This window comes from Bos grunniens, chromosome 15 (assembly GCF_055505025.1).
Source record: "Bos grunniens cultivar Pamir isolate PY7600 chromosome 15, Bosgru_T2T1.0, whole genome shotgun sequence".
NCBI classification, from domain to species: Eukaryota; Metazoa; Chordata; class Mammalia; order Artiodactyla; family Bovidae; genus Bos; species Bos grunniens.
This window is the reverse complement of record NC_141179.1, coordinates 43,969,728-43,990,371: the sequence shown is the minus strand read 5'-3', so window position 1 is coordinate 43,990,371 and position 20,644 is coordinate 43,969,728. Positions and strand designations below refer to the sequence as shown.

At 39.1% G+C, this 20,644-nt stretch overlaps 1 protein-coding gene across 3 annotated transcripts in view; it reads right to left on the bottom strand.

The window, feature by feature from the left end:
• DENND5A (DENN domain containing 5A) overlaps positions 1–20,644 on the bottom strand; it is a 94,239-nt gene that overhangs the window by 25,173 nt on the left and 48,422 nt on the right. For all 3 annotated transcript variants that reach the window (XM_086340116.1, XM_086340118.1, XM_086340117.1), the window contains exons 5-10: positions 16,963–17,150; positions 7,031–7,348; positions 5,692–5,907; positions 4,987–5,221; positions 2,026–2,176; positions 1,247–1,340 (exon numbers count right to left, since the gene is read on the bottom strand). In XM_086340116.1, coding sequence (XP_086196242.1) covers positions 1,247–1,340; positions 2,026–2,176; positions 4,987–5,221; positions 5,692–5,907; positions 7,031–7,348; positions 16,963–17,150 — 1,202 coding nt within the window. The remainder of the gene's footprint in view (positions 1–1,246; positions 1,341–2,025; positions 2,177–4,986; positions 5,222–5,691; positions 5,908–7,030; positions 7,349–16,962; positions 17,151–20,644) is intronic.

Below are 20,644 nucleotides of genomic sequence, written 5' to 3'. Positions count from 1 at the left end.
GCCTCCCATACAGCTCTTTCAAAAGATTCTTCTACTAAAGACAGTTGCATACCTGCCTTTGCTCCCTTAGTAAACTGGCATTCCCTGAGGACAAGGCTATCTCCTTGTCATTTTTATATTTCAAAGTGTTTACTACAGTGATTTTGACCAAGAAAGCGTGCTCAATAAACCCTGCTGAAAGAAATATTATGGAGGTTAGATGGAAGACCTAGAGGAGAACTTTAAAAATAACACCCACACCCTACACCCATTATGCCATCCTCACAAAAACATTAAGTGCAACTGTACCCTATAAACCAGCAGTTAAAAATTCATGACCATACTTTGCAATTTTAATTTATTCATTTAAAAAACAGCAAAAGCAAAATATTTTCCCATCCACTGAGGTGCTAGACACATATGAAAATAATATGCTTTACTTGACTTTGTATAAAATGCAAACTGCAGGGTCTTTTCTTAAAGAGAAGTTGCTGAAATACGTTTCTGAAGCTTAAGCTCCATTTTCACAACTTCATTGCAACTCAGTAAGGCAGGGTCTGCAACTTGAGGTTTATAACTTGAGGTTACAGCAGTGCTGAGAAACTCTGCTTACAAGCAATGAGGACTCAGGTCAATTGAAGAATCCTCAATCCCCAGGCACCTGATAATAATATTCCCTTGGCTCCTCCAAGAAAAAAGTCAAGATTACCTCTTTTAAATTAAGATGAAGAAAAAAACAGGTAAAAAAGGCTTCTCCTCCCCAGGTTCAGAGATTCACAGCATTAACCCAAGTTCAGCTTTTCCTCCATCTCATTCTAACAAATTAACTTCTTTTCTATCATACCAAACACACACAAAAGCCTCAAGAATTTTCAAAGGAATTTTTCCAAGTTGTAGAATCTTACTCCCTGATGTTCCTGTCACCCCTACCACTCTCACTACACCTGGGAGAGAGTGAGTATCATGCATGAGTGACTACTGAAACAATAGTGAAAGGCTTTCTTCCAAGTACTGGGAGCATCACTAAACACAAGTGCAAGTCTGGCTCAGGAGAGGATGCATGTGGTTAGTGGCTGCTGCCACTTGTGAACCACTGTACATCCTTGTCACAAGCCAGGCCCATATCACATATCAGGAACTAACTCATTATTAACCCTTCCCTGTGGGAAGGATGTTTGAATCAGATCAGAGACCAAGGATATACGAAAGAGAAGGAGGGTACAGCATGGTAACAGGGTCATTTCTTATGATTCTCAAGGTGTCTTACCTCTCTCTGGTCATTGTCTAAGCGCAGGTGTTCTGTGTGCTGCTTCTGCCGGTCTTTACGCCTCCACTGGGCAGGAGCATTTCTTTTTGTCCACCTGACAGAATCAAAGCAGACAATTAAGAATATTCTGCTAAGAAAGTAAGGTCAACTTATAGGAGAAAACTTAAACATCTAGGGACCAATGGTAAGCTACCAAGAAGTCATCAGAGGTAGCTCAGAAACCTTGATATAAGGGCAGGTTAAAGATCAGTGACTGGGCAATAAAGAGATATTTTTCCAGGGAACCAAGACGTTCTCTCTCTTGAAACATCTACAGAAACTTCACCTGCAGATCCAAAACTATTTTCACTCATCTCTGCCTGGCCTTCGATAAACTCATCTCCAAAAGTTAACAAAGGAAAAACAATTCTGCCAAGTTACTGAGTTTCAGGTCAGACTCCAATTATTTCAACCACTACTTACTCTACCCCACCACTTACAGTGCTAGCTAGGTGCTGTCCAGTTATGAGATTTGCAGATGATTTCAACCCATCTGCAGTCTGGCCTTTTACAGGTCCTGATACATGGAGCTATCCCAATTTGCACAGTGGAGACGGGAGCTGATGATGCTCTGTCACCTGTTTCCTTGTTTAAACAAGTGAACAACCTGGACAGTTTGTATCTTCTCCACATTTGCTTTATAAAAGTCAAGGTCTTCTGGAAATGACAGTCTAGGTCCAGATACTATATTATCACTGTGACCTGGGAGCTGCACCAGGGAATCTCTGGGGTTGACTCACTTGTTGCTGGCTGGCCCAGTGGAAAGCACGTCAGACTGTAGCTTAGGGAAGAAGCCTGGTTCATACTTCCCTTGTCCAATCTTCATGTCAAGTAAATGGGGATGAACCGCAGTATGATCAATTTTTGCCAATCGCAGCTCAATTGCTTTCTCTGGATAAGAATGAAAAAAAAAGTGCAGTACTTTAAAAAATATATCAAATTCTGGGCCATATAACAAGTCTCAATAAATCTGAAATAACTTGAATCAGACAGTTAAGTCCTGTGACCAACAATAATCATTAATACCTTAACACTAAATAACACATTTCTAAATAAACCAGCGGTCGAAAAAGAAATCAAAAAAGGAAATAAAGTATTTTGAGCTGAATAAAAAGGAAAACACAAGATACCAAAATTTGTGAAACTTCATTCTTTAAAAAAGAATTTCCAAGATCTCCTCTAAATGTCACATTTTAAAGAATCTCTAAAAAGTCACCATTAGCTATGTTTTTACCATTTTCCAATCACACTGATTCAAGAAACTGAGCTGTCCATGCAGAATGAGATGAGGTAGCTGAGCTACTCTAGGCTAGAAATCTGAACCCAGCGGGAAGAACCCTGAACAAGCATTATTGGATTACATATCTCAGGAATATACCAATGGCATTACTCCTGGGAACAGACTGTGTAGTTGCGTGGAGGGTCTTTGATACTCATTTTTCTGAAAGGAGTCACAGAAATGAGAGTTAGTTAGCTCTCCTTCCATATCCCAAACCCCACATTCTAACAAGCCACAAGAATTCATGTCCTGGCCACAAATGAGACCAGCGTAATTCATATCAGTATTTGGTATTCAACAAATGGATTACAGATGGGCTGAGGACTGACTGCCTCAACCTCTGGGCAGGAGAACAAGGCCTCAAGTCACCACAGCCTCTCATTTTAGTCTCCAGTATAAGCAGACTCCTCCCTTTAGCCCCACAATGTTAAGGTTAAGTCGCTTCAGTTGTGTCTGACGCTTTGTGACTCTATGAACTATATAGCTTGCCAGGCTCCTCTGTCCATGGGATTCTCCAGGCAAGAATACTGGAGTGGGTTGCCATTTCCTCCTCCAGGGGATCTTCACGACACAGGGATCAAACCTGCATCTTTTATGCCTCCTGTATTAGCAGACAGGCTCTTTACCACTAGCGCCACCTGGGAAGCCCTCTGACCCCACAGAGCTATCTACAAAAGCAGGCTCCTGCTCTGGACACTCTTGGCTGCAGAAAACACACACCCAGGCAGGCCAGCTCTGCACACAGTGCCAAGGCCACACGTGTGCGGGCATGCAATCCCTGCTCTGTGGGGGACCAGCCTGACCAGCTCTAATGGGCAGACCTGGAGAACACTTCAGGATGTGGGTCTCCTGGGGAGAGGACATGCATCCTGACCAAGCAGGCCCAAATTCAAGGCTTCCTGGACTTAAGTGGTAGACCTGGACTTTCAAAGCCATATATAAATATTGTCATTTTCAAGTGTAACACAACATGAAAACATTGGGAAGTCCTGCTTTAAAGTGATGGTTTAGGAGATCATTTTGCTCCCCAGGACCAAAACCTTAGGCAGGGTTCTGGAATCTGAAACTGGATGTGTGCTCTAGGAGGCAAAGATGACTATGTCAGAGTACTCCACCTGCATGGGCAACATGTCCTCAAGTCTTGACCAAGAGGACTATCACCTTAATGAAAGGCCTAGAGCATGAGCTGAAAGATAAAGTCAGAAGGCTACCAAGCATAAGGTTGAGGAAGCCAGGACATTGTCCAAACTGTCACCACTTGTATCTTCAAAACCTAAAAAAATGCATGGCACATTCATTCATTCATTTAGTAAATACTTGGTGAGCACTTACCATACACTGGGCATGAAATATTTACGTTTAGTAAATGAACAAACAAAACATACCAATAAGCCACAAGGACACTGAATATCACTCACGAAGTGAGCGCACTACTTAATTTGACACCTCAGGCTGAGACTATTCTCTAGCTAAACCGATCCAGACAGAATCTCTGTGAACAAAAAGGTGTACTCCACCATGCAAGTAGCAAACAACTTTTAACATCTATATGTTCAAGGTATAATGTTAGAGGAGTGGGAGTAAGACAATGAGTAAATACAGTCTCAGATCTTAAATTGCTCCCCAATAATGATACCTCAGAACAGAGATTATAAAGGGGAGACAAGAACAAGGTACAAAAGAGCTTAGCAAAGAAATCAACTCAGCCTGACAGCATCAGAGAAGGCTTCAGAGGAAGAGAAACATCAGCTGGATTTCTGTTAGCAGCTTACTTACCCATAACTCACTCACCCCTTCTTTCTTGCTAATAGAATCTCAATACAGTTTGGGTTAACATTATACCAGGTCAATACTCACTTTCATAGCTTCCCTTGCACTTAACAGTAGTCACATAATATGCTTTTATGAGACAATAGAAGCTATTGGGAATTTCTGGGAAAGCTTTTGCTTTCTGATATAAGAGGGACGATACAGCTGGCATCAACTTTCCCCTTGGCCCTGAATTTGAACATAGAAGGCCTCTTGTAACAATGAGGCAATAAGCATGAATATAATAAAAGTCAACATGTTAAAAATATCAGAATGAAAAGATAGAATTTCATTTCCTGATTACACTGCTGAGCAGCCGAACCACCACCAATTTTGCCCCTCTTGATAATTTGAGAACAATAAGCCCCATTTATTTAATGCGCTGCTAATTAGATTCTCTAGTACTTATAGCAGGACCCATTCTTAACTGACACAGTGTTAAACGATGAGAAAAAGTTTGCCAGGCAAAAAAGATAGAGGAAAGCATTGCAGGCAATGGAAACAACTTATGCAAAAGCAGGAAACAAGAGAAAGAAGCTGGCATATTTAGGAATAAGGACATGTTAGTGATATAATCCAAGAGGCTAGAAAGCTAGCAACAAGGAGGCCTCACTTGCTTCATCCACTGTGGTACACTTCTGGTACATGGATGTGCGCAGAGTAGGTGTCCGAACATTCAACAGCCTGATCTTGTCTACTCGGGAGTCAAACACCCGGAGCACAGGATCTTTATCATCATCGTCATGACACATGATTTTGTTGTCAATGAAAGAAGCAAACATCTGAGTCTCCAAGAATCTTGAGAGGAAAGGCAGGTAGGGTTCAGGCTGATCTGACAGAAAAGATGCCTGGTGGGACCAAAAGGAAAGAGAGAGTCATCGAGAGGGAAGAGGTCATGTCAGCCTCAATCAACCAAGCCTACATATAGGTTAATTGTTCTCTGAAGCTTCCTAGGTCTTTATAAAAAGCAAAGCGCAAAACCTCATCATTTTAAAAAATTTATGTATTTCAAATATCCTGAAACTTTGACACACCGGCCTAAACTTACTCAGGTAACCTACTGTGGCAATCAACGTTCCCAGAATCCTGGTGTTCAACCTGCATGTGCATCTGTGCCTGAGAGAGCTCCGACTGAAGGTAAATCACCTGATAGCACTAACCCGCACCCTGCTCTAAAGCAACCAAACACTTTACCAACATCAGAAGGACCGAGAACTTGTTTCCAGCACATTTTATGGAAGAAAAACTCATCTTCAGTCACATCTTTAAATGTTCTCATTTCTTACCACCTCCCCAGCAGGACTATATTAATACTTACTTTATCAAAATTTTGCATCTGCTCTCTGTTGGTAAACCAGGACTCCTTATCCTGGTTGGGCTGAATGACAAACACCTCATAATCTGCAAACATCTGAGTGAAACGATTTGCAAAAACTTCCCGGATCTGAATGTTTAGCTGGTAAATCCTGAGTTCTTCTTCATCACACTGAACTTTGAGATCCTTATTGCTACTGGGGTCTTCACGCACTTCCAACTACAAAAACAAAACAAAACAAAACAGTTGAGAACACCCAAGTTTTTCTTTTTATCCCAAAGAAAGGCAACTCATCCTTTTTTCCCCACAAGAGTCATTCAAAAGAGAAAAAATGGGGGGAAAAAAAAGAAAGGAATTCTGACATGAAGAAGAGATAAATGAGGGTGTTCCACTTGCAGGAATCCAGCAACTCAATGAAAGTGGAGAGAAACTCATTACAGGCAGAGAAACAGCAATAGAAGAAAAGGCACTAGTTATCCCAAGGGTCAGGAAAGAAGGAATTTGGGAAGGCAACAAGAAAATGATAATGCAAAGCACCAAGGTCAGACTCTCATTCTCCCTTCATCTCTTTTTCTCCCCCATATTAACGTTCCCTTTCTCCCTAAAATTTTCTCCTTACTGGTCTCTTTTAACCTCTTAAATCTCTCTAAATATTTCTCTGCTCTTCTTTAACTGGCCATTATTTTTCTTTTTTAATATCTGCACTACTAACAAACCAGGAAAATGACACGCTTCACACTGCACTAAAAAAAAAAGCCCAACAAAATGATTACCCTATTTTGTTTATATGTAATTTAAGAAAGTGATATAACAGTGAGAATGGAGAGGGTGAAGAGATGAGTAAACAACTACGGAAAGCAGACAGTCTCATCAAAGTCAGGCAATGGAAAGCTAATACATCCCCGGGAAGAACAGAGGACTAGAATTCAAGAGGGCCAGGTTCTAACTTCAAATCAACCACATAGAGGCATTTAATCTTAAGCAAAACACTCAGGCTCTCTAAGTCAACAATTCCTGCTCTATGTGCTCTAGGTTGCTGTGACATTCACATGGCAATGGATCTGAAAGAGGTCCAAACTCAGACTGCCACCATCATCCCTCTAAGTCTCTGCTGCAGTGTTTAGAGAATGACAGCAGATTCTCCTTGATGTCCAAGTGAAAAGCTACCCAGATTTAGATTCAAGTAGCATTCACATAGGATCATGTTTGCCAGGGCCAAATCCAGAGTCTCCCATACAGAGCATCCTTTCACTACTCACAGGTATGCACTGGGTACTTTCTTACCCTATACTTTATTTGACCAGGTCATCACCTTAGCTCAGACCCATATACAACATCTTACCTTCTCCAGGCTCACCCCAGTCCTCTTGACCAAGGCCTGCAGGCGGGCGATAGTTTCATTCTCCTTGAGGAACTCATAGGAGTGTAAAGGGGAGCCTGCGATGTTTCCATTCCTCTTGTCAGAGACGAGTTCAGAGGCCCGGAGCCTCTTCAGCTTGGAAGCACTCTCGCTACAGTGAAGGCTTCCTTCAGGGGGAATGCCAAATGCCATGAGAATCTCAGAGACTTCCTGGACAAACTCCAATTTGTTGGGAAACTGAGGCAAGTCCTCTGGTAACTCAATGAAGTGGTTGTCAATGTCCACAAAGCAGAGGTTAGCCTGGTAGTAAAAACAGGAGGAGGACTGTGAACAACTCCAGAGTTATTTAGAGGAATAATCAACAAGAGAGGAAAGAGCAAACATCCGCAATGGGGATAAATTAGGTGTGGCATAAAGATGGGGTGGAAGAGGTTGACCTGAGTTCCAATACTGCCCTGATGCTTTCCAGTCTTGGTATCTTGGGAAAGTTATGAAACTCTGTTTCCTCAGTTATAAAATGAAGATAAAAATATTTACCTTAGTGATAAGGATTATATAATAAGTACATAGATGCTTAGAATCTAGCACCAAATTCTCACATAGTAAATGCTCATAGAATATTTACTGAACTCACAAATTCTTACAACAGTAGAAAGAGTACTAGGAGAGTGTCAGAAAGTCTGGGTACCAGATCTGACTCTGTCACTATCTCCCTATATGGCCCTGAGCATGCCAGTATTCCTTTCTGAGCCTCATTCCTGATTTGTAAGATTTGGTGGCTGGTCTTGATTTCTGTGCTTCCTTCTGGCTTTAAGACTGCTTCTGAGAGGATACAGTGAGACAGTACTTTCATACACTGCTGGGGAGGCAGGTAATCTGGATAAACAAAAAGCAACCTGGCAATAGTTATCCTTATTTTACAGACAAACTGACATAGAGAGGTTAAGTAACTTGTCCAAAGTCACACAGCTAGTAAGTAGTACATCCGGGATTTGAACTCAGCTAGCCTGACTTCAGTCATATCCTCAAGCTCGTAACCATCCACTCTTCTCCTGAGAGGTCTTAGTATGTTTCTTGTTCAGTTTAACTTAAATATTTCATAGTTCTCAACCATGTTGGAATTTTCAAGTAATGCTGCTATAAATTAGAAAAGTCGTCTATCTTTGTATATTTATAACCATGAACCTGTTGCCAAGTATCTTTGTATATTTATCTTATAACCATGAACCAATTGCCAAGACAATTGTCATTTGCTTCACTGCAGAGTATTATCATGTGCTTAATTAAGCATTTGTTATAACAAGGATAAAGAGACAACCAACATCAAGGATTTAGGACAGTGTTAGTATACAATAAATGTCAATCGACACTGTTATTATCACTGTGGAATATAAAATTTCAATAAATGAATATATACACAAGTACACACTATATATTATTATATAGGAAAATTCCATAATGAAAAGATGCTAATTATCCCCACATTTGTAAATTTAATGTAAAATGGTTTTAATTTCCAGAAAGATTTTTACTTTTTTGAAGGGCATATCTGATGAACTCACTGAATCTTACCTATAAAAATAAAAGAAAAAAATAGCCAAGAAAATTCTGCTGCATCTGCTGCTAAGTCACTTCAGTCGTGTCCGACTCTGTGTGACCCCATAGATGGCAGCCCACCAGGCTCCCCTGTCCCTGGGATTCTCCAGGCAAGAATACTGGAGTGGGTTGCCATTTCCTTCTCCAATGCATGCATGCATGCTAAGTCGCTTCAGTCGTGTCCAACTTTGTGCGACCCTATGGACAGCAGCCCACCAGGCTCCTATGTCCATGGGATTCTCTAGGCAAGAATACTGGAGTGGATTGCCATTTCCTTCTCCCAAGAAAATTCTGAGGCCACACTTAGAAGGCGAAGAAGAACTAAAGAGCCTCTTGATGAAAGTGAAAGAGGAGAGTGAAAAAGTTGGTTTAAAACTCAACATTCAAAAAACTAAGGTCATGGCATCTGATCCCATCACTTCATGGCAAATAGATGGGGCAACAACGGAAACAGTGACAGACTTTCTTTTCTTTTCTTGGGCTCCAAAATCACTGCAGATGGTGACTGCAGTCATGAAATTAAAAGACGCTTACTCCTTGGAAGAAAAGTTATGACCAACCCAGATAGCATATTCAAAAGCAGAGACATTAGTTTGCCAACAAAGGTCCATCTAGTCAAAGCTTTGGTTTTTCCAATAGTCATGTATGGATGTGAGAGTTGGACTATAAAGAAAGCGAAGTGCCAAAGAATTGATGCTTTTGAATTTTGGTGCTGGAGAAGACTCTTGAGAGTCCCTTGGACAACAAGGAGATCCAACCAGTCAACACTAAAGAGAATCAGTCCTGAATATTCATTGGAAGGACTGATGCTGAAGCTGAAGCTCCAGTACTTTGGCCACCTATGCGAAGAGCTGACTCATTTGAAAAGACCCTAATGCTAGGAATGACTAAAGGCAGGAGGAGAAGGGACAACAGAGGATGAGATGGTTGGATGGCATTACTGACTGAGTTTAAGCAAGCTCCAAGAGTTGGTGATGGACAGGGAGGCCTGGCGTGCTGCAGTCCATGGGGTCACAAAGAGTCAGACATAACTGTGCAACTGAACTGAACTGCCTTGCTGGATTCTAATACAAATGTAAAACAACAATCTGTTGGAAAAGAATAGTCTTGAACAGACCAATCTATTGTGGATGGATCAGTCAATAAATGTTTTGGGGACAAATGGACATTTAGAAATGTTAAAAGTATAATACCATACTCAAAAATAAATTTGAGATAGACTGAAGATTTAAATATAAATAAAGCCACTTTGTCATTAAAAAAAATTTCTACCTTTTAGAGACACATATGAAATACATGATGACATAATAATGTTGGGTGAGATCTGCTTCAGAATAATCCAGTAGGGTTCATCCAGTAGGGTAAATGGGGAAAGGGTGGAGGATACAGAAAGAAGAGTTGGCCATGAGTTGATGATTACTGTGCAATGATGGATGTTAGCCTCTCTATTTTTACGTATGTTCAACATTTTCCATAACAAAAAGTGAAAAAATATAAAAACATTCACAAAAGTATTAAAAGAAAATATAAATGATTACTATTAAGCCTTAGGGTAGAGAGTTGGGCTTTCTAAACTTTGGTGGTGGTGGTGGTGGTGGTGGTGATGGTGGTTTAGTTGCTAAGTCGTGTCTGACTCTTGCAACCCCATGGACTGTAGCCTACAAGGCTCCTCTGTCCATGGGATTCTCCAGGCAAGAATACTGGAGTGGGTTGCCATTTCCTTCTCCAGGGGATCTTTCCAACCCAGGAATCAAACCCGGGTCTCCTGCATTGCAGGCAGATTCTTTACCAAATGAGCTACGAGGGAAGCTTTAAACTTTATTCAAGGTTAAAAACCTTGTATAAATACTGCCATTAAAAATTTTTTTTTAATAATCTGGCAAACAATAATTGTCATACATAACATGTAAAAGATTAATATTCAAAGAAAGTATTGAGATAAAGCTAATTCATCCAGCTGGAAAATGGCTATGAAAGGCAAACAGAAGAAGTTTCTGTTAATTTCGAATATATGAAAAGATGTTCAGTTTCACTAATAAACCAAGAAATGCAAACAAAATATTTTTACCTACTAAGTTAGCAAAAATGTAAAAGATTTACAGTGTCCAACCCTGGCAAAGTTACTAGGAAACAAAGACTGTTACTGGGAATGTGAGTTGACAACTTTCTGGGAACAATCTTAAAGACGTTATTTTTTTAAACCAGTCCAACCCAGAAACTAGAAATTACCAATATTTTTATCTACCAATGTACTTCTCCCCAACCTACACAGTTTTACCCCCAGGTAATCACTATCTTGAATTCTATGTTATCTTTTTGCCTTTTTTCATTTATCACATATGTATACATGCCTTTAGATTCTTTGCTTGTTTTTAAATTCTGTAAAAGGATCACTGCTCTTTAAGTAGTCTTGTGGTACTACTTTTCTTCACTCAACATTGAGTTACTAACAATCAGCCGTTTTGTTTTATTTAACTATCCATTATTCATTTTCACTCTTATACAATATCCCACTGTGTGTATATATAACAATTTATCAATCTTCTCATCAAAAGGCCTTCAATTAGCTTCCTGTGTATTGCTTTTACACTTTCATACATGTTTTCTTGGACACAAGTACAAGATTTTCTCTTGGTTATATCCTAGGAGTGAAACTGCTATGTCATAATGTATGCAAATATTCAATTTTACAAGATAAGTCCTAGCTGCATTCCAAAATGGTTATAACAATTTACATTTTTGCCAACAATCTAAAGTGATCCTACTAATAATCCAAGTATTTTCCAAAACTTGGTATCATCAGATTTCTTAATATACCCACTTGAGTTCAGTTTAGTCGCTCAGTCGTGTCCAACTCTTTGCAACCCTATGGGCTGCAGCAAGCCAGGCTTCCCTGTCCATCATCAACTCCCAGAGCTTGCTCAAACTTATATCAATCAAGTCAGGGATGCCATCCAACCATTTCATCCTCTGTTGTCCCCATCTCCTCCTGCCTTCAATCTTTCCCTGCATCAGGGTCTTTTCCAATAAGTCAGTTATTTGCATCAGGTGGCCAAAGTATTGGAGCTTCAGCATCAGTCCTTCCAATGAATATTTAGGACTGACTTCCTTTAGGGTTTTAGGGTTTGACCTCTTTGCAGTCCAAGGGACTCTCCAGTCTTCCTTAGCACCATAGATCAAAAACATCCATCCTTCGGTGCTCACCTTTCTTTATGGTTCAACTCTCATATCCATACATGACTACTGGAAAAACCACAGCTTTGACTAGATGGACCTTTGTTGACAAAGTAATGCCTCTGCTTTCTAATATGCTCTCTAGGTTGGTCATAGCTTTTCTTCCAAGGAGCATCTTTTAATTTCATGGCTGCAGTCACCACTTGCAGTGATTTTGGAGCACAAGAAAATAAAGTCAGATACTGTTTCCACTTGACTGGGTACATTTAATTTACACTTTCCTGATTACAAGAAATGTGTATTTTTTATGCAATCTCTCTTCATATGTTTAGCCTATTTATCTATTGGGTTGCTCATCTTCTTACCTATTTGCAAAAGTTCTTTATAATCTCCTGATGATAACTCTTTATAGGTTGTATGTGTCCTATACATATCTTCTCCTAGCTTTTATCTTTTCATTTTAAAATGTCTTTTTCTTAATTAAAAAAATCAAATTTGTCAATCTTTTATTTTATGGAAAGTGTTTTCTTCATCTTGTTCACAAAGTTCCTACCCCGAGATCAAGACTGTACTAATGTTTTCTTCTAGATGATTTAAATTTTTGCTTTTGACATTTAAATGCTTATTCCACCTCAAGTTCACTTTGTTATGTGATTAAGGTAAGAATCCTTTTTTTCCTATGGACAAGCAATTTTTCCCGCTCCATTACTAAAAAGTTCTTTGACATGGTATGTATTATTATATATCAAAATGCTGTTCCACTGTTTCTGCTATTTATCCCTGTATCAGTAAGTCTTATATTCTAGGAGGCAGGAGGACCATATAGTAAGTCCAGCTTTATCTAACTATTCCACAGACTCTCAATCTATGAAAATTTCATGTTTTAACATGTCCATGTGCCATGTATGCATTCGTTCAATACACATTTGCTGACTGCATAAATTACTCCATTAACAAATCCATAACTAAAGAGAACTTTCCCATAACCAAGATTCAAAAATTAGAAGAATCACTTTAAAGTCCACTTTCCAGAGTTCCTCCACTAGAAAACAACTTTGAACCCTTCCATCCTTGTTAAATGCTTCCTTGTTAAAGAGCTAATACATGTTTAACACCTAAAAATAACACCTACTTTTACTTTTATTCCTTTAAGATTTTAAAATCATAAATGCCTTTGGATCAAGCAATTAAAAAATATAGTAAAGACAGAATTAAATCATCTAGTCTTGAAAATCACCTGCCTCACAAGCCCTGTCCATACAGCTAACGGAAGAAAGCACTGTGACCCCTCCCCCCAGAGGCACACAGTGCAATTATTTATCTTCTTGGTTCTCCTCTTTTTAGAGGGGGGAAAAAACAGTTTGTTCAATAGGAAACATAGAGGCAGCTAAACACAACTACATCCACTCAACAATGCTTGGCTGCCGTTTCTCCCACTGCTCTTGACCAAACACAGAACATCTGTGAAGAATCTGATAAACTCCAAATGCTGTATCCACATATTGCAGATACTCCTGGACAGGGGCGGCTGGAGAAAAGAAAGCAGCTCAGGTGCACTTCAGAGGTTAAGACAGGAGCCTCTGAGACAAAACTACTAGCCATTCTTCAGAGTTGGGCTGAGGCCGGTAGGGATAAGAAGGCAAAATGAAAAGAACGCCATTCAGCTACCAGCACAACAGCTTCATGCTCTTTCCTGTCAGGACACAGAGGGCTCTGACAAATAGAAATAACTTGAAATCTACCTCAAACCCCTTTCCTTATCTGAAAAGAGGCCAACTCCTGCAAATAGCTTGAGGGACAAGAAGAAGCCTGGAAGAGGCACTGAACCCAAGTGATCAGTTTTCTTCAGTTAACCTTCTATCTCATCAGGAGAGGCCATGGGAAGACTTAGCTACTCTGGGGCAGTGATCACAGAGATATCCCAAACCACAGAAGTTTCCCAAATCCCTTCCTGCAAAAGATCACAATGGTCTTTCCCAGCCCTGAGTTCCTAGCACCAAATCACAGACAGCCTCACTGGTTAGTCTCAACAGATTACTAGGGAAAAGCTACTGACAAAGTATCCTGAAAAAGAAGGAAAGAAAGAGGGGCCCAAGACAGAAAGAAGGAACACCCCCTCCCCCAACACAGTTGTGGAGGAACTGCCTCCTTCCTGTGCTCAGACAATGAAACCCAAAAGAGAAGCACAGGACAAAGAAAGCTTCACAAAAGCAGCACAGCACTCTCACTTGCTCAGAGCCAGCTGAGCTCATGTGTTGGTGTAAAAAGAAACAAAGAGCTTTTCACAGACTTCTGATACCCAAAGATGGGGCAGCAACTGATGAATTCTGACTTGGGGGGGTTAGGGAATGTACACTCTTTATGCCTCTGGATAAAGTCCCTTTTATAGATCGAGTGTGCCCGACCCCAATACCCTAATGATGTCCACTTGCAAAGGCCTAAGTGAATTTCCCAGCCTTAGTTATCTCTGGGTGGTAAAATCTGAGGTAATTTTTTACTTTATACTTCTGTGCAGTTAGAATTTGAAACTATAAATGTATCATCTCTGAGACATCTTAAAATTATCTTTCAAAAATATTATCACTCTCCATTCATTATGTGTACCTTTGATGATGCTTTACTCCTTGAGAAACCCCCTCGTTCCTTACTAGCCTAAAGTTTACCAGGGGGACTACACAGACTCAGCTATCCCAGAGGTCATCTGCTAAAAATTAAGGTAGAAAATATCCAGCTGTGTAACTATCCCCACAAACACATGATCTTCAGAGGGACTGGCTGGATGAAGTGGGACTCTGAACCCTAGAACTGCTTATAAACTACACACAGGTATTCTCCAACCTACCACTCCTTCTCAAGGGGACCACAAGGAGAGGCAGAGTACAAAAGATGCAGCAACAGTGGCGGCTGCAAAGTGGAAGCTCCAACATCCCAGAACAGAGTGAGATTCTGGGTTTCTCAAACAACCCACAGTCTCTCAAACAGTCCTGTTAAGAAAACTGCTGGTCTCCCAGCAGCCTCTTCACACACCCACATACCCGAAGCACACACAGAATGATACTGAGAGACCCTACAGGAAATAGAACTTGACCGCAAGTGTACAGCCAGCTGATGCCAAAGATGAAAATAAAACAGAAATCTGGCTTCTTGCCTAGTGACCTATTTATCAGATTATGCATGCCTCTTTGCCTTTCTACCTTGAATCATTTCTACTGTTATTCTCATTTGACTTCTACAAAATTATAGTTAGGTTTACCAGTAAGAAGTGCCAATATTAAATATGCAATCATTTAAAGCAACAACAAAAAGCTCTCCACACTCCAATCTTTGATATCTACTCTTCAGGCATATTTATCAGTAGACAAATACATAGAAAAACCCAATACCCCAAAATGCAATGGTATTCTCCATCATTGTGAAAATCAAAATGGAGTCAGTATTGCTAAAAGAGATCTCTAAAATGGAGTCAGGAGGCCACTAAGGAGGTATCATGTTTGCACGACTCAGTCTGGACGGATTTAGACCTTTTGGCCTGATGAAATCACCTAGAACACCTCCAAAAACTCAAGATACTAAAAGGCCCTTACCCTTAAACAATTTGTGACAGTCTATATATTTATAGGACCCCTACCATAAAATAACTTGTGATTTCTTAAGGACAAATATTCTGACTTAGGTTAGAGTCGATCCCAACTCTCACAGGGCAACTTTTAACAACTTGATGGTTTTTTGTCCTTATAAGGCCCCGATTCTTTCTCTTCCTTGGAACACTCTTTCAGGGGTTACCAAATCTGATTCTCCCCAATTGCAAATCTTAAGTCCCCAAATAAACTCTGTTCTTTTTGCAGACTTCTGAATTTTTTTTTTAGCTGACATCATTTAGATCTTTTCTTTCTTAATTCACCTTGTCCCACCCCAAAAAGCACAAAGCACTATAAAATCAAAGAAGCAAGGAAGTAAAAAAGCAAAAACTACAAAGAAGACATTTTGATTCTAAAACCAAAGGACAGAGAAAAAGAGATGCATCTGAATATAATTTAAATATTGGAGGTATGATCTAATTATCAGGATTGTTCATCACTGTGGCTACCCAGACATGCCCAAAAACATGAGGCTGCTCAGACCCAATTCCATGAGAATGGCTTCTTCTTTGGAGGTCCTTTTACTCATATTCCTCAGTTATACATAAAAATCTTCCCCCAAAAAATCACTGGTAGAGGGATGAGACCATTGTGTGAATACTCCAAAGTGTTCTTCCCAGGCCTTTCCACTGACTATGAAATTCAGAGTAGTAAAGCCCAATTCCCCCAGCTAGTTTCATACCAGCCACCAAATGACCAAAAGAGGTAGACGAGTTTTACCTGTAGTTCTAGGAAAATAAACAGTAAACAATCTTATTTCTAAGGGTGCTTTAAATTTATTTTAGAATGAAGTACTAAATAAATAAATTCTTATTTTTAATCAGTTATGTTAGTATTTAAAACAATAGAAAAGACTTTGAACAGGCCATTCTCACAGCAAGAGAGGAAATGCATTATCTCAAGGCCTAAATTATCTTGAGCAAGGAAAATTTTCAAAGATGTCTCAGTACTACAAGAATCACCATGATCTGGTCAACTTTTACAGAGCAACTGTGGCCTGTAAAAGAAAACCAATGATTTATTAACATAAGTCTGGCTACTAAAGTAGCTATAAAATCATATTATGTGGAATTTCTTTAAATAATATGAAATAGTATATAAATAAAATACAATTTAAATGTATGATAACTGTTGAAGCTAAGTATTGAAATATGCTACTCTCTTCCATGTAAATTTAAAATTTTACATAATAAGATTTTCTAATAAATGTCTTAAAAATACATAAAATCCTGTGTTTAAAAAAATGTGCATGAAAAAGGCAGTTCATAATAGTAGAAACACAGAGATTACAATAAATGTATGTCAGGTGATAAGTGTTTCCGGAATGATATAAATTGAGCTAAATGTTCATTATTTTTACTTTTTTCCTGGAAAGTTATTTATGTTCTCCAAAATAAAAGAAAACAAACTTGGCAATACCACCCTGGACTCATCCCAAAGCTCTTGTCTCCCAAATCTTGTATCAGGGCCACAGGCACCAGCACCTAAGCTCCACATTTCTCTTACCTCTTGAGGCAGCTCCAGTTTTGACCGGTCATCCAAGCCATTGGAATGCAAGCCCATCAAGTATGGCACAGGAGCATCTAAGAAATGTAGGAGAGAAGCCGGGAGAATAGGAACATAGACATGCTGCCACTGGAAAGGAAACATGAGAGCTGTAATTGTCTCCGCCACAGTCATCAGTCGCTGGTAATCTAGGTCAAAAAAATAAACACATACACACAAACCAGTCAAAAACAAGGCATTTGCTTCTCCAATGGTAATTTAAAATGTTTAATACAATTCCACATGTAGAAAGAACAGTGTAAACTTCAGCAAGGGTATGCTCAGAGCATGATTCTCTTATGGGTATCAGAGAGACAACGCAGAAACCTCAGTGGATCACATGCTGAAGTATACCCCCTCCCCCAACACATACACAGGTCCATTCTCATTATAACATTTAATAGAAATACAACAGAATTCATAAATGGCAACTTGCTCTAAATACTAAATGAGAATGCTAAGTAGATTCTCTTAGGTAGAAAGAGGGTAGAGAACTAGAACAAAAAGAAAAGGAACTGTGGTCTGGTTTCTATTCAGCATGAATGCCAAACACCTCATTTACCACTTAAATGAGTCTGCATTCTATAAAGAGCTGATGTGAACTCTGCAGTCAAGATCAAGACCAAAGAACCACCAACCAAGCAGAAGCTGGTTTTCTACCCTTAGCTAAGTCTGCCCCCAACCTGACAACCTAGTGTCATTTTAACAGTTTGATAAAAACCTTCCCTAGAACTTGACAGACTCAGAAGACTGATTTTCATTACTCAAAAGCCTATTCTAGGTCAGGGAGCATAGCTTGGAAGAGAAGGCTTATGTTCAAAGTTTAGCTTTTCTTTAGGATGCAATTTCTAGACTTTTTTTTCTTTTTGTTTTTGGAGTTTTGTTTTTAAAATAAGCAAAGCCAATACAATAGATTTATTAAAATCAAAATTTAACAAGTTACTATTTACAAATGGTATGATGGTTTGATACTTAAGGACAAAGTAGGAACAAAAATTTTAAAACCATATGAGTAATATCCTCTTGGAATGGTTGATTTCAAATGAGTGAGTTTTCACAGGGGTTAAACAGCTTTATTCACTAAAAACTCAGCCCACTATTTAAGCAAATCCCAGCTTAAAGGAGTTATAAGTAACAAAAAGCTTTCCAGAAAATGAAGACAAATGAGTAGGAAGTGAGCAGAAGCTGATATGCATCAACTAGATAGAGAAGTTTTAGCAAAGCATCCTGTGTGGTCACCAATAAAACTCTGGAGCAGCTTACACGTTGTTCCTGACTAAACATGACCTGGAAATAGTTTTTGGTTTTTTTGTTTAACTAGTAATGCAATAATTAAAAGCTGATGACTAAAACTTCATCATCTCAAACATTTACAGGTGGCCCTCTGCTTCCCTGGTGGCTCAGCCGGTACAGAAGCTGCCTGCAATGAGGGAGACCTGGGTTCAATCCCTGGGCAGGGAAGATCCCCTGGAGAAGGGAATAGCTACCCACTTCAAGGTCTGGAGAATCCCATGGACTCTACAGGCCATGGGGTTGCAAAGAGTCAGAGACGACTGAGCAACTTTCACTTCACTTCACTCCACTCTCTATCCACAGTTCCACATTCAAGGATTCAAACAACCATGGATTGTTCATTCTTATAGTACATATTTATTGAAAAAAATCCACACAAAAGTGGATCCATGTAATTAAAACCCATGTTTTTCAGTGTCAGCTGTTTCAAGAAACATGGGCTTCCCAGGTGGCACTAGTGGTAAAGAATCTGCCTGCCAATGCAGAAGACACGGGTTCCATCCCTAGGTCAAGAAGATCCCCTAGAGGAGGGTATGGCAACCCACTCCAGTATTCTTGCCTAGAGAATCCCATGGACAGAGTACCCTGGCGGGCTACAGTCCATGGGACCGCAGAGTGTGACACGACTGAGTGACTGAGCACAGTCAAGAAACAGTAACTAAAAAAGCAACAAGACTTACACAAGTCTATACATCACCCAGGAGACAGGAGTCTGAAACATCATTACTTAAAACAAGTTGCAAAGTGAAGCCTCAGGAACCACACTCAGTCAACAGAGGCTTTTCTTATTTGTTCTGCAGTGTTTAACAAGAACATTGTTACGAATGTTTAAAAATCAAAAATTTCACATAAAAAATCTGGGTCCTCGTGAAAAACTGGAAGATCTAGAAACATCAGGCCAGGATTTCCAAAGGAATTAACTGGAGCTAACTACTGGCTGTCCATTTTAGATGGACACTATTCAATTCAACACAGTCTCTATTACTTCAAATCATATCCAGAATCCAATCATTTCACACCACTTTGCTGTTACCTCCTTAGTGAAGAGACAACATAGAGTCTCACTGCGATTATTACAATGGCCTCCTAACTAACATTATTCAGACTTGGCCCATGGACCATATCTGGAACAATTTGACCTCAAAATAAAAAAAATTAATTATAGTAATGGACCATATAACCTACTGAATAAAATAAAAATATGAGTCCATACAATAATAAACAAGGGAGAATGAAATGTTCTTCCTCACAGTAAAAAGCAACCAGCCTGGTAACTAATTCAGACTAGAATTATCAAAGAATGCTAAAGCTATTAGGTAAAACTCTGAAGAGCAACAATAAATTTACAGAGTTTCAAAGTATCAACTCACAAATTAGTTATTAATTACAAAGGGAAAAAATGATAATGTTCAGTTAAGAAATTCAGCAGACGTCATCTTAACCAAGTGATCAAATTAACATTATCAAAAATGGGACAAGTGAACATCATGTGCCTCCTGTGATAAAAACAGACATGATGTGCCTCTTGATATAATGCACTGAGAGAACCACTACATCACTTCTGTGATATCACAGCCAAAAATGTATAACCTGAATCTAGCCAGAAGGAAACATCAGAAGAAAAACCTAAATGGACGTTCATTCTACAAAATACCTTGCCTGTACTCTACAAAAACGTCAGTCATGAGAGACATGAAGAATTGACTACTAAAAGCAATATGCATACTGCATATGTTACTGGACTAAAATTCTGAACCAGGAATTTTTTAATTATCATTCACTTTTATGTAGAGTCTAAGAAATTAAACTAGGTTATAACAAAAAAGAAACAGACTCATAGATATAGAGAACAAACAAATGAGAGGTAAAAACTATTATGTATAAAATAAGCTACAAGGACCTATTGTACAATGCAGGGAACACAGGGAATATTGTCTGTATTCTCTGACAATATTTTATAACAACTACAACTGAAATATAACCCTTAAAAATCATGAATCACTATGGTGTATGCCTGAAACTTACATAACAGTGTATCAACTATCCCTCAATTTTTAAAAATTTATCATAAAGGACATTATTGAACAATGGTAAATAAAAGCTGAATACAGTATTATTATTTTGTCAATGTTAAATTTCCTAAATTTATTAATCATATTATGGCTATGTTAAAAAATGTTCTTGTTCTTACAAAATAAAAGCTGAAGTACTAAGGAATCAAGGAACATGGAATCTACAGTGACTCTCAATGGTTCATTTATGTTCACACACATACAGAGATACAGAGGGAATGATAAAACAATGCACCCAAATGTTAACAATTGGTGAATTGTGGCAGAGTATACAAGAG